At 46.4% G+C, this 13,126-nt stretch overlaps 1 protein-coding gene across 1 annotated transcript; it reads right to left on the bottom strand.

Moving 5' to 3' along the window:
- Positions 1-4,136: 4,136 nt before the first annotated feature.
- slc22a15 (solute carrier family 22 member 15) lies at positions 4,137-12,644 on the bottom strand. Its single transcript, XM_084461584.1, has 12 exons — positions 12,513-12,644; positions 11,582-11,725; positions 11,129-11,261; positions 10,542-10,706; positions 7,995-8,124; positions 7,646-7,858; positions 5,670-5,810; positions 5,476-5,561; positions 5,241-5,349; positions 5,073-5,145; positions 4,801-4,962; positions 4,137-4,702 (listed from the first exon to the last, which is right to left on the bottom strand). Exons 1-12 carry the CDS (start codon positions 12,594-12,596, stop codon positions 4,646-4,648), a joined length of 1,497 nt encoding a protein of 498 aa, XP_084317710.1. The 5' UTR covers positions 12,597-12,644; the 3' UTR covers positions 4,137-4,645.
- Between the last annotated feature and the right edge of the window lie 482 nt (positions 12,645-13,126).

Genomic DNA, 13,126 nt, shown 5'->3' with positions numbered 1-13,126 from the left:
ACACACATGCACACACCCCTCAGAACACAAATACAGTCACTGTCAATGAGGCTCAAGCTGGTCTGTTTGGTCAGCCCATTCAGCGGTGTGGCGTGTGTGTGTGTTTTGGGTCGGGCTGACCAGTGGCCGGGGGTCGGCCGCAGCGTCGGGGGCGAGAGGGACACACATTCCTCTGTGTGGTTCTGTGTTCATACGTTCGTCTGTGCCGGGGTGTGTGTCTGTCCGGGCTCGGCCGAGAATCCAAACACAGGAGGTGGTGACCTTGGTGTATTTGTTTAAAGATGAGATACGTGTCACCGTTTTGGCTCCGGACCCGGTCTCGCAGTCCAAACCCACCGCAGGCGTAACTGGCTCTGGAATGAAAACAAACCGCAGGCTGCTGTTACAGCTAATTTGCTAATGTTTTTACCGGATTATCTGAGAATACAGGGTGTTTAACTCGATTAGTGTACCATTTTTGACATAACATGTTGTTCCTTGGTCTGACCCCAAGCCGTCCTGTTTAAACAACCCACTTTTCATTCGGTTAAATTGTTTTTCCAAGCCCTCCAATTCGTGACCTCTCAGATAAGCCCAGGAGAGACAGGAATAAGAGGGAAAGTGACAATTATCAGCTGCTCAGAGGTTCGTGGAAGCTTAAGTACACTGAGGTCTTTAGTGAGGGTTCTGCCATGTTTTTTGAAACCGGGGGTGATGTGAAAGTCGTTGAAAGCATTAGCAGACAGTGAGTGCAGTGACCTGAGTCTGCACCCTCCTGCTTCACTGTTAGAGAATAAATATCCCTGTATTAGCTATAAGTACCTTGAAAGCTGCTCTCTCTCTCTCTCTCTCTCTCTCTCTCTCTCTCTCTCTCTCTCGCCTCTGTGGAACTTTTAGAGAATGCTCTTGACAGACAGGTAGAAGCCTCGCCCCCCCGCCCCCTCCTCCAGATCCATCACACACACACAGCCAGACAGACACCGTTTTCCTTTGCCGCTGCGGTATGTGGATTTGTGTGTATGGAGAAGGCGTCCATTTCTGGGTTCACTTGCTCTGGCTGGCGGGGGCGGCGGGGAGGGGCGGGGTGGGGAGCCAGCGAACGAGCGCCGGGTGAGAGGAGAGGGCAGCAGCCTGACGTAACAGTCTGAGGGGGCATTTTAAACAGCCGGGGGGGGGGGGGGGGGGGGGGGGGGGGGGGCAGCAGCTTCATCCAGGCCCAGCCAGGGAGAGAGGGAGGGAGGGAGGGAGGAGAGGAGGCAGGGAGGGAGAGAGAGAGGGAGGAGAGGAGGCAGGGAGGGTCACACAGGGGCCACAGGGGATATGCTGACAAATGACAGTTTCATGGTTCAATCAAAACACAGTTAAACACACACACACACATGCTGCATTTAGCTACGCTCACATAATCATACTCGTAACATAAACATGTGCGCGCACACACAAACATATATACAGCCTAAACACACACTCTCCAGCCTTGGTGCTTTTTTCCCCCCCAGCTCATAATGATAGTGATAGAGGTGAATGTTTAGAGAGTAGGAGTAATTTCAGTCTCCTTATCTCCCCAGGTTAGAGTGAGTGTTATACACACATTGTCATTGTCTGGGTGACACTGAAAGCATTTGATGTTGAAGGCTTGAGTCATCCACTTCACCGTGAGACCGAGACCGCTTCTCCCTCTCCTCTCCCGGCACCTCATGTCGGGTTAGACTCTTTCAGGTTCCATTAGGACTTCTGAAGGACGGCCCGACGGTCCGGTCTCCGCTCTGACCACACATTCATCATCCCGCTTCACTTTTCCCTAATGTTGGGCTAGCAAGTCGTCCATCATTGCCATGTGCTCGTTTCATTATCGGCCATCTCTCTCTCTCGGTCGCCCTTTCTAAAAAAAGACACGTCTTCTCCCTCTCTCTCTCTTTTGTGGCTTGGATTCAGCGGGGAGCCGGATGTTTTCTTTCCCTTCTCTGTCTGTGTGTCAGAGAAAGGAGCATTATGGGGTTTTTCCAATCGGAAGGCAACTCACTGTTGGAGGTTGTGTTACAGCAGGCGTTGCTCTTGGCTTTGGGCTCTTTCGATCCCTGTCTGATGCCATAGTCCTTCCCACTCCCCCCTCCCTCAGTACCTGCCTCCACTCATCCACATCCCATTCTGCTCCTCCTCTCCTCCTCCTCCCTCCTCTCCTCACCTCATACCTCGTTTTCCTTCTTCGACATTCCTCTCTTCTCTCCACATCCCTTCTTCTGGCCTCTCTCGCTCCCCCCGTGACCCCCTAGCTGCCTCCCTCCCTCTCTCTCCATTCCTCTTTCTCCCCATTTCTCCATCCCCCCCCCCACACACCCCCTCTTTCACAGGAGAGGAAAGGCCTCAGATACGGGCAGACCAGGCAGGATGTGCCCTCCACACACACACGCGCACGCAAGCACGCGCACACACGCAGTGTAATTACAACCAGCAGCCACGGTCAGTGTGAAAGCAGCAGATAACATCGGGTCAGCCAGCGTGCAGGGGTTCATGCTGTGCCCAGACCAGGGGCGGGTAAAGCTCCGGCTGGCCCCCTGGAGGGGGGGGGGGGGGGGGGGTAGAGAGAGGGAGGGAGGGGGGGGGGCTCTGTGTTCCAACCTCTCCTCTCCTCTCTGGCTGTCAGCCTGGCTGCAGGGTTGGAGCATCCGAGGAGCTTCTTGAGCGAGGCTTGTTGTGGAGGTGCTGTAAACACACACACACACACACACACACACACCGCTCGTCTGTCCCCCTAGGTGATAGTGAGCCGGAGCAGGACGCTGGGCTGTGAGGATCAGTGACCCTGATGTGTGTCCTGTCAGACCGGGGGATTTATGGCCCGTCTTCTTTCTGTGTGTTCACACACCACAAATCCTCCAGCACGCTCCCCTGTTGACACACTGTGTCTGTGTGTGGGGTTGGGGGGGGGCAGCGTTCGACAGTTCCCCGGGTCTAATAGAGCCCCTGGAGGCCTCACACTCTTGTTTTTCTGTAGTTTATACAGCCATCCACGTGAATCAGCAGGCATACCTCCCAGCTCACGACTAATTAGACGAATAACAGAGCCGAGCCTTTGTGTGTCAGCATTGTGATGTTTACGCTCCTACCTCCTACCCACCTTAGCACCAGAGTTCATTCAGGTGTGCTTTACTTCGGTACTTCGGCCCTGTCTGACTTCCTGCTAGCTCACACTGCTCAGATACGGTTCTCTATTGACCCTAGATGACCATAGATACAAGTCCAGTCGGTGGTCTGTGAAATGCACTAAAATGAATGCAATACCAGTTCTTAATATGCACATTTTCTCAATTCTGAAGGGTGACTCTAATAGTCAGTTGCTGATTTTATATAAATCATCATTACACGCATTCAAGAGACACTGTCACAGGCCGGTTCTTTTCACAGCCTAATTTCAGGGAAACAACACAGTCAGTAAGTTGTTTATTTACCTCACAGGGGGATTTCTGCCCCGGCAGGCTCTCACAGTAGAGAGGAACATAAACCAAAACAATGATTACAGTTTCAACTCTTCAACCCGCCAGTCTACCCGCTGAACCGGGTGCTTGGGCCAACTCTGCCACAAGGCATAATTATAAGTGATGAGGGGGAAAAACATTATGCGGTTCCTCCTGTGTCTTTGATGAGATAGCTCCTGGGAATCAAGGTTGAGCCGGGCCCCTCTGTCTGCGTCAATACCGACACAATCGCCTCACGGCGGGAAAGGCCAGCCTGGTTCAGGGCCAGGGAGGTTCAGCTCAGGCCAACAGCGTGGTTCTACGACAGCGCCCTCTGGTGTCACAAACAGGTCACTCTACAGCCATGGTATTTCAAGCCTAATCCAGGTAGAAAATAGGTGTAGTTTAGAAAATAGTGTGAATATTTTATAATTATTTTGTTCCAACACTGGTGGACAATTTAATTTTAATGCTCAAATTCAACTTTTCTTCAATTATACAATTTCTGATAGTTGCTCCACAGACATGTGGTCTGTTGCTCTCTGCCTAGGCTGAGTATCCAACCAGCATCAGTCAGAAACTTGACCCCTCAGTTGAACTATAAAATCAAAAACATGATATGTCGGACGGAGCCCCATAGATGGACTACAAACTCTCAAACATCAACTATAAACTCTCCAAATAGGTATTGAGAGTAGCAGATCTGACCAGCAGACACACGGTTAATAACAATAGTCCATGATTATATCTTTTATTAGGATCCCCATTAGTTAGTATTCCTGGGGTTCACTATATAAAAATAGACAGCATATATTACATCTTAAAAAGTTGGCAGAGACACGCAAGTTTAAGCGTTGGCAGACATTAGCAATTTTCCATTGGATATATTTCGACGGTGTTCAGAAGGCACTTCACATTTTACTGAACAATATAAATAACGCACTCACACACGCCACACAAAGAAGGATTTGTCTGTGCAGTCCACTTAAACATATTGTAAACATTTCCACTGTTTCCCTGCAAGGCATCGTGGCTCTAGTTCCCAGGTCCTTTGTTAACATGGTGTAGGGCTCTAGTCCTCTTGCATGATATGTTGAAATGGCCCCCAGGCGTTTGGTCCATAACCACTAAGACAAAGCCTCTGGTAGGCTTTGAGTAAGTGTTGCTTGGTCATAACGAAGGCTCGGACAGCGACTCAGCTCCAGCTCGGCTCACTGATTCACCTTGTTGCTCGACTTTTGGCTCGGCTCCTTTTCCAACAGGTGCACCTGTAGACCAGAGGGGTCAAAGCAGAGACGGGTTCAAGATGGACGTGTGCGTACGGTCGCGCGACGTTAGGTTAGGTTACGAAGACTTAGCTCTCCACCTGCTGCGTCTCGAGGATGCGCTGGTAGGTGGGGCTGCCGAGCTCGCTCAGGGTCTCGGCCACGGGCTTGTTGAGGGTCTCGGGGAGCAGCAGCCCCAGACAGCCGGCCGAGATTCCGGTCAGGCAGAACACTATGAAAGGCATGGAGCTGTGCAGCGCTCGCTGGGACACACAGACACACACATCGTTATCATCGACGGCCTCCGGGACTTGACGCGCACAAACGCCAGGATTATAGCGTTATTTGAGAAACACGCGCGCAACTAACGTACCATGGAGGGAACGAAAGGAGCCAGGATCCCTCCCACTCTGCAGGACATGGAGCAGACTCCCAGACCGGCGTTCCTGGGAATGAGACACACATGAGAAATGCACCCCCCCCCACCCCCCCACCGCATCATCAATGCACCGACGCAAAAATGCCCCCGAGGGGAGCTCACCTTATAACCGTGGGGTAGAGTTCGGACGTATACACATACACGATGTTGAAGGCCGCGCTGACCATCAGCTTCCCAAGCAAAGCCATAGACGTAGCACTGAGCAGCGCCTCTGCAAACAAACACACAAGGAAATATTCTCAATGCAGAACGATACATGAAATGTACGTATATGACGTGAGGAGATGGGAGTGTATACAGACCTACGTGAGGTCATATGCAGATAGTGCGCTCTTACCCGTGTTCTCCGGCATAAACGTGGTGCACAGACACGCCAGGCCAGCCAAACCTAAAAAGCCGGCCATCGTTTTTCGTCTCCCCGCCCTCAAAACACGCATAAACTCAAAGTGGTTAGCGCAGGTGTACTGACTAGTGTGTTCTGTTATATGTTGTCATGCAGGAAATAGAGTCTTCCGGTGAGTATGACCTTACCACTGTTTGTTAATGAAGTAGATACACAGAGGGTAGGCTGGCAGCTCCACCAGGCCATACATGGCCACACTGAAGTAGCGATTCCCAGAATCCTCGCTGGCGTTCATGGTCAGCCCATAATACACCAGGCTACATGCATACCTGGAACACAATGAACAGACGGAATGTTAAATGATAAATAGGACTAGAAAAAAGCGTCCTTCAGGCGTGTCAATCCTAACTCACCTCTGGCATACTGTATTTGTTACATAATGGCGGCAACAACAACAACAACAACAACAACAACAACAAGTAAAGCACAACAGACACACAGAATGTTATCCCACACAATTGTCACTGTGCTGTACACAGGAGAGGCTGTGTAGAGCTGGCCATAAGTGAACACAGGCTGAGGCAGATAGATGCCAACTCGCTCATTCTCTTGTCCTTGACCTTTGTTAGTAGTAGTGAGTAGTAACTTTGTTAGTAGTAGTGAGTAGTAGCTTTGTTAGTAGTAGTAAGTAGTAACTTTCTTAGTGGTGGTAAGTAGTAACTTTCTTAGTGGTGGTAAGTAGTAACTTTGTTAGTGGTGGTAAGTAGTAACTTTGTTAGTGGTGGTAAGTAGTAACTATGTTAGTAGTAGTGAGTAGTAACTTTGTTAGTAGTAGTGAGTAGTAACTTTGTTAGTAGTAGTCAGTAGTAACTATGTTAGTAGTAGTGAGTAGTAACTTTGTTAGTAGTAGTAAGTAGTAACTTTGTTAGTAGTAGTATGTAGTACCTTTGTTAGTAGTAGAAGGTAGAAACTGAGAAAGCCATAAAAAGAGGGAACCACATATAACATGTGGTGTAATTCCTTATTGAATGTTTCATTGTACAGAGCCAAAATGATGCAAATTGTGTCAATGTCCAAATATTTATGGACCTATCTGTACACACAACAATGGTGGCAGCTGTCATGCGAGGTGCTAGCCTGCTCATTGGGAGCAATTTGGGGTTCAGTGTCTTGCCCAAGGACACTTCGACATGTCGTCAGAAAGTACGTACTTTGCACGCAGTATGCATGCAATTGCATAACATAACCTTGTCATAACATTGCAGCTTGAAATTTGACATCCGTTGCTGTCCATAAAGTGACATTCATCCACAGCTGGGATTCATCAAAACACCTCCAGCACGACTCGCATGTGATATAATTTCCACTGAGCAAAGGATTGTGGGTCAGAATAGCCAGAAAAGTGTGCTGGCTAGCATACTGCAAAATACAACCGGATGTAGTAGGACATCCTGGTATTTTTGCCGTACTGCATGCGGCATACTATGTATTGGGACATACTACATCAATATTTGGCATACTATATAGTATGGAAGTATGCGATTCAGAACAGCCTCAGTATTTCAGAAAGCTTCATTTCGCCATCACTAGCTGCCATTCTTCTTCAGGTCACCTAAGTAGTTGTGGTGTGCACTACTGCCATCTTCTGGCGGCGCTGTGACATTAGTTCCACATCATGAACTAGTACTGTAATGCTGACAAAAACTGAAATAGCTAATTGAATGTTTATGTAAATGAAATATAAATTATTTTTGTGTCTTGGCAACATGACAATGGCTGTAGGTGAAACGGCACAGTAAGTTACATTAAATAGTTTAGCAAACAGGTTGTGGTTTAAAAAAAAAATCTGAATTCTGTCCAACTTGTTCTAGAGAAAACACTTGAAACTGAAATCGTCATTTAGTCCAGCAGCTGTCATTGTATTGAGTGTTGAGATCCAGTACACATCCCTCTGTGTGAGTAGTTTAGGCTGATTTCCCCCTCTGGTCAGCTAGTACTGTAATGCTGACAAAAACTGAAATAGCTAATTGAATGTTTATGTAAATGAAATATAAACCGCCCTATGCCCTGGGCCACACCCCAAACAGTGCTTTGGCAAATTTTGGAGGACAAAGAAATATAATTATAGCAGCCGTATCATCTTCCTCAGTGGTACTTTACTCACCAGACATACATGAGCACCAAAGTCCTCCGGCGGAGAACTGGATGTGTGTACAGCTGGAATATGCTGGAGTTGGTCTTGGTGTTTCCGGGGCAGCGACGGAGGTTGACCTTGGCGGTCGCGTTTCCATTCCTCAGCGCCATGTAGCGCAGAACTTCCTCCGCCTGGTCCGTGTGACCGTGTGAGTACAGCCAGCGAGGAGACTCCGGAAGGTTCCTGTCACAGCCCAGACACGCAAAACAAACGCACCCAAAGCTAGAGGTTAGACACCCATATATGGCCATGTGCACCAGAAACTCTGTAATATATCATACTTGTCCCATGAGAATACTGAGGATTCTGTGTGACTTACACACACAGGAGGAAGAACAGCACCCCGGGGGAGTTGGCTGCTGTTGCTAGGGTACGCCATGGTCTGATGTAGAAGCCCAGTGCTCCAAATAGGGCGATGCCCACCGCAAACGTCATGTTAGTCAGGGTTCCTAGAACAAAAACAAACACAAACATCTAAAAACAATAAACAATCACCTAACATACGGTATGTGAGTAGCTGGTCAGCAGTGCCTTTTCAATTAACGTCATCTAGAAGACCGACCGATTTAGGACTGTGTACAGTACAACCATATAGAATATAGAATATTAAGTACTGTAACATAGTGCTAAAAGCAAGATCAGGCCCAGACAGGGTTGAAACTTTGTCTTTGTGATAAAAAAAAACTGTGGGCCCAAAATCCACAGGGGAAAAATTTGTCAGACCAGAGCAAAACTGATTGTTATAATCAGAATAGAGGGGAACCTCAAATACATTTTGAAACAGCTGTGACAGCGAGACACTTTTGTATTTGAATCTTTGTGAGGATGCGCCTTCCCAGTGTCTTGTCTTTGTGGTGCTAAGCCAAGGTCATATAATTCCAAGATCACTACCCAAGGGTAGAAAGGTAGCACATACACAGATGTTCAGGAGTCTTGACTTATCTCAATTTCAACCAGCAATGCGAACTTTTTGGCCTATTTGCCTTCAACAGAGCATAGAAGACAATGGAATTCTTGTCCTGACCTTGACTTTACAGGGGTTGCAGATATTACAGGTAAGGAGGTTGGTTCAAAAAGGTTTATAAATTTCCTTAAAGTCATATGCACAGTGTATTGTCTTAGCAATAATTTTTGTGTCTTGGCAACATGACAATGGCTGTAGGTGAAACGGCACAGTAAGTTACATGAAATAGTTTAGCAAACAGGTTGTGTTTTAAAAAAAAATCTGAATTCTGTCCAAATTGTTCTAGAGAAAACACTTGAAACTGAAATCGTAATTTAGTCCAGCAGCTGTCATTGTATTGAGTGTTGAGATCCAGTACACATCCCTCTGTGTGAGTAGTTTAGGCTGATTGCCCCCTCTGGTCATTATTTTATGTTTTGTCATAAGCAGACATGCAGGCAAACATTTCTAATACAATTTCTTTTTTTTATTATATTTTTTGCTGAATCTATTTGTGAGTAGAACTTTAATGGATTCTACAGCCCTCTTAGTGTGCAGGATGCTAGGAATTAGCTGTGCATGTGATGGATGAATGTACAGTACAGGGTTGAAATTCATCTGAATTTGCATTAAATCCAGTTGTTTTAACCAAGATCATGTTGCAAGATCTAGAATTGCATTTTATGTTTTTTCCCCAACTAGGCTACGTTTAAATTCCCTGTTATAGGGGTCTGCGATGGTGTAGCGGTCTAATGCATCGTGCTCCGGTGCAGCTGCTCACCGGAAACCGGTGGCCTTGCCAGATCTGAGTATGGCCCGATCCCAGAGGGAGTGGCCTATTGGGCCGCCTCTCCCTGAGGGTGGTTAGTTTAATCTCTATTTGAGAGTTTGTCACACAACAGCAACCCTGGAATTATGGTTGCGAGCTGAGATAGTCATGGAGTTGTCTCTCCCTTTCACACTGCCAACCGGCCGGGTTGTGTGACGAATCCTCAACAGTTAGTAGGGGGTAATTGGACACTAGGTCATGATCAATTGGCTACCAAATTGGATGAAAATGGGATAAATTCCTAAAATAAGAATATAAAATAAAATTAAAAAATGTTGAAAAAAAGCAGTTATAGGCTACAAACAAGGTCAACATTTCCAAAATTCCCGAGCTTAACTTCCCATGGTAAATTTCCGGAAAGTTTCCGGAAATTGTCCACCTCTTTGCAACCCTAAATATAAACAAAAAATGCTGAAGATCCTTGGACAGAAGAGATTTGGAGGAAGCCAAAGCTCAGAAACTATGTTCAAATTAAATAAGATTACTTCACAGAACCTTATATAGTTCTTTTTTTTTTTCTTTTTTTTTTAAAAGGGCAGAAATCAGTTAAGAACCGGCACCCTACCACTAGTGACTGAGGTAGGATATAAAGATATAAAGGCTCTCTTGAAGAGCTGTGTTTATGTGTAATTTGTGATCTCGGTGTTGCTGAAGATGAATTTCATTTTATGTTTCACTGTCCTATGTACAGCGATTTGAGAAAGTCTATATTTGAAGAAAAAAAAAACATCGGATGAATCCTGATTTGTTTTGGCTGTCTGAAGGTCATGTTGAGTTGGCTATTTAATGAAGAAATTTTTTGTTCTTGCAAGATTCATAGACTCAGACGGAGAACACCGTATCCAACAAAATAAAATGTAAGTGTGTTTATCTTGTGTAAATGTTTGTGAAATGTAAATTATGGGAAAATGTGTATGTGGCCATCCCTGTTTAATATTGTTATCCAGTGTCTTGTAAGCCCATATGGGCTGGGCACCATACTGTAAATGGAGCAAGCAAAACATATCTATCTGTCTGTCTGTCTGTCTGTCTGTCACAGTCCATTTTGCTCCGATCTGACCAATTTTGTTCAGGCTGTACATGTATCTATCTACCTGTCATGGCCCAGTAGGCTTTGCCAACGTACTCCTGGGTGAGGACGAAGGAGACGAGGGCCATGCCTCCGTTCATCAGGCCCACCAGCAGGCGAGAGACGGCAAACACCTCGTAGCTGGGAGCAAAGGCTGTTGCATAGCCAAACAATACCTCGAAGAACAGACCTGAGAAAGAGAAGGAGAGAGAGAGCGACAGAGAGAGAGAGAGAGAGAGGGACAGAGAGAGAGAGGGAGAGAGAGAGAGAGAGAGAGAGGGAGAGAGAGCGACAGAGAGAGAGAGAGAGAGAGAGAGAGCGACAGAGAGAGAGAGAGAGAGAGAGAGAGAGAGAGAGAGAGAGAGAGAGAGCAACAGAGAGAGAGAGAGAGAGGGAGAGAGAGCGACAGAGAGCGACAGAGAGAGAGAGAGAGGGAGAGAGAGGGCGGGGAGATAAGGGGAGAGAAAAAGAGAGTGAGGGAACAGGTTTGGGAAAAGTGAAAAGTAGGCTATCAAGATGTGGACACATAAAACAATGCACAAAGCATTCCAATATGGTGGAGGTGGAGGTCAGCTGCACTATAGACAGAGCTGAACTCCTCCTGTTCCTCACACGTTAGGAAGACAGGTTTCCTCCCTATCCGGTCTGAGAGTGGTCCGAACACAACATTTCCAACCAGAACCCCAGCAAAGAACAAGGAACCGGCCAGGCTCACTTTGTAGGCCTGCTGCTTGATGAGGAACCACTAATAGACAGAGGGAACATGACTTGGTTAGTGTGGTGCTGCATATCTGTGTGCCCACATAAAACGCACAGGTTGTAAATTCATAAACAGGGATCATTAAAAAGGTGGACACTTGGAAGGACTGAATGGCAGAGATCAGTTCTGTTTGAATTACAAATGCAACTTCATTCCTCTCCTCCATGATAATATAATAAATAAAATATGTAGATAAAGCATGTGCTTTTCTACACAGCTGTCATCAATCCAATAGTATCAGATCATTAATTCTCCAAGGATGAGAGGATGTGAGCATTTTCAGAGCATCAGTCTTTGACCCTCACCTCAGTGACGATGGAGTCCACGTCCTCGGTAAACCTGACGTGTTGGATGAGATCCTGATGACTGGTGACCCCTACTTCATCAATGTCGTACTTGGGCACAGCACCCACTAGAACTATGAGCATGGACTGACATGCCATGTAAACCTGGAAAACACCCCCCCCCAGCCCCCCTGGTGGTGAGTGATGTTTCTGGTGCCGAGTCTAATAAGCATGGGTGGTGGTAATAATCAAATCATATTGTTCAGTATCCACTCTAATATTACTGTTCACAGACATATGCATGTAAAAACATTATGGTTGTTATGCATATGTTCTCCTGAGAGGGTAAATATACAGTTATACCATACAGAGCTCTGAAGCAGACAGCCCCACGGGGCGCGTGGGGTACAACAGGTAGGCGGTGGTACATGCAAACGCACGCGCATACCGAGAAAAAACGCTTTGACAGCTGTCAGTTTTCGGGCCGACGATTATTGTAGAAGTACATATGCAAGTATGGTCCATTGGCATTTACAGGAGACGCCAGCGCTAACCGAGGTAGCAAGACCCGTGGCATGCATTGGACATTGGACTGATCATAGCTAATAAATGCTCTAATTTACAATTGATGTAATGTTTTACAATTCTTCGTTACAAGGGAGTGTGTGCAACATTCCTGATACGGGCTGTCTAAAAGCCAACTTTTTTTTTTCCAGTTGTCGTCACTTCTGTGATTTGATAGCAAGCTCAGAGCTGACACGTTGCACGTTTCCTATCTAATTTATGCACAGCATGAAACCTCAAATTTGGATAGACCACAGCAACCTTATCAGTTTCTCAAGATAGCTAGCTAGTTTATGCTAACGTTAGCTAGGCTAGTTTAGCCAGCTGTAATATCTAGCGTACCTCGATCCGTCAATAAAAGCTTGCATATGTTTAATTCACAACCAACCTGTAGCAATATAAGAACTGACACCATCTGCTTCTGATATATTCCGAATTCCCCTACAACTTGATACGCCTCTTCTAAATCCATTCCAAGAAGAGGAAACAGAACACAACATCACACTGGCTATTCCACATCAGCAGGCTGGTTTAGTCAAATAGGTTTAGGTTTACAGCGTAGCCCGGATAGGTGGTGTTTTTGCTTTTAAACCAATGAAATAGTCCAAAAGGAGAGCATTCCGTACGCATCTAGAAGCATTTGATCCAAATCGAGGATCACAATGTCACATGCTATTTTATAATGATTTGATTGGCTGATGAGATTGACGCTGAGAAAAGATTGGGTGCACTTGATTTGACTGGTCACTATCTCCATCTCTCTATCTCTCTCTCTCCTCTTTTAGCAGTGAATGGGGAAATCAGTCACCCCGTATAATCAGTTACCTATCATTAGTTTTTGGAAGTATTACAGCTGCAATTACATGAATCTTGCTCTCGAATGTGTTGAATTCTGGATACCAACGTTAGCTAGGCTGGCTGTACTGTGCACCTGTATCGCACTTGGTCGAGACCACTCGCTGGCCAACCTCGCTCTGTCTAATTGATCATCTACCGTTATCC

This window comes from Borostomias antarcticus (genome assembly GCF_949987555.1).
Source record: "Borostomias antarcticus genome assembly, chromosome: 2".
Classification (NCBI taxonomy): Eukaryota; Metazoa; Chordata; class Actinopteri; order Stomiiformes; family Stomiidae; genus Borostomias; species Borostomias antarcticus.
Note: the sequence above shows the minus strand (reverse complement) of the source record. Positions and strands in the feature narration are given on the sequence as shown.

Bases quoted from the DNA above. Each gene is read 5' to 3' on its own strand.
- slc22a15 (XM_084461584.1), bottom strand. From the start codon at position 12,596: ATGGATTTAGAAGAGGCGTATCAAGTTGTAGGGGAATTCGGAATATAT. The intron at 7,859-7,994 runs GTAAGTCACACA...GGGCTGTGACAG, and splicing joins CTGTTCTTCCTCCTGTGTGT to GAACCTTCCGGAGTCTCCTC. The intron at 5,146-5,240 runs GTGAGCTCCCCT...TCTCATTCCCAG, and splicing joins CTCTACCCCACGGTTATAAG to GAACGCCGGTCTGGGAGTCT.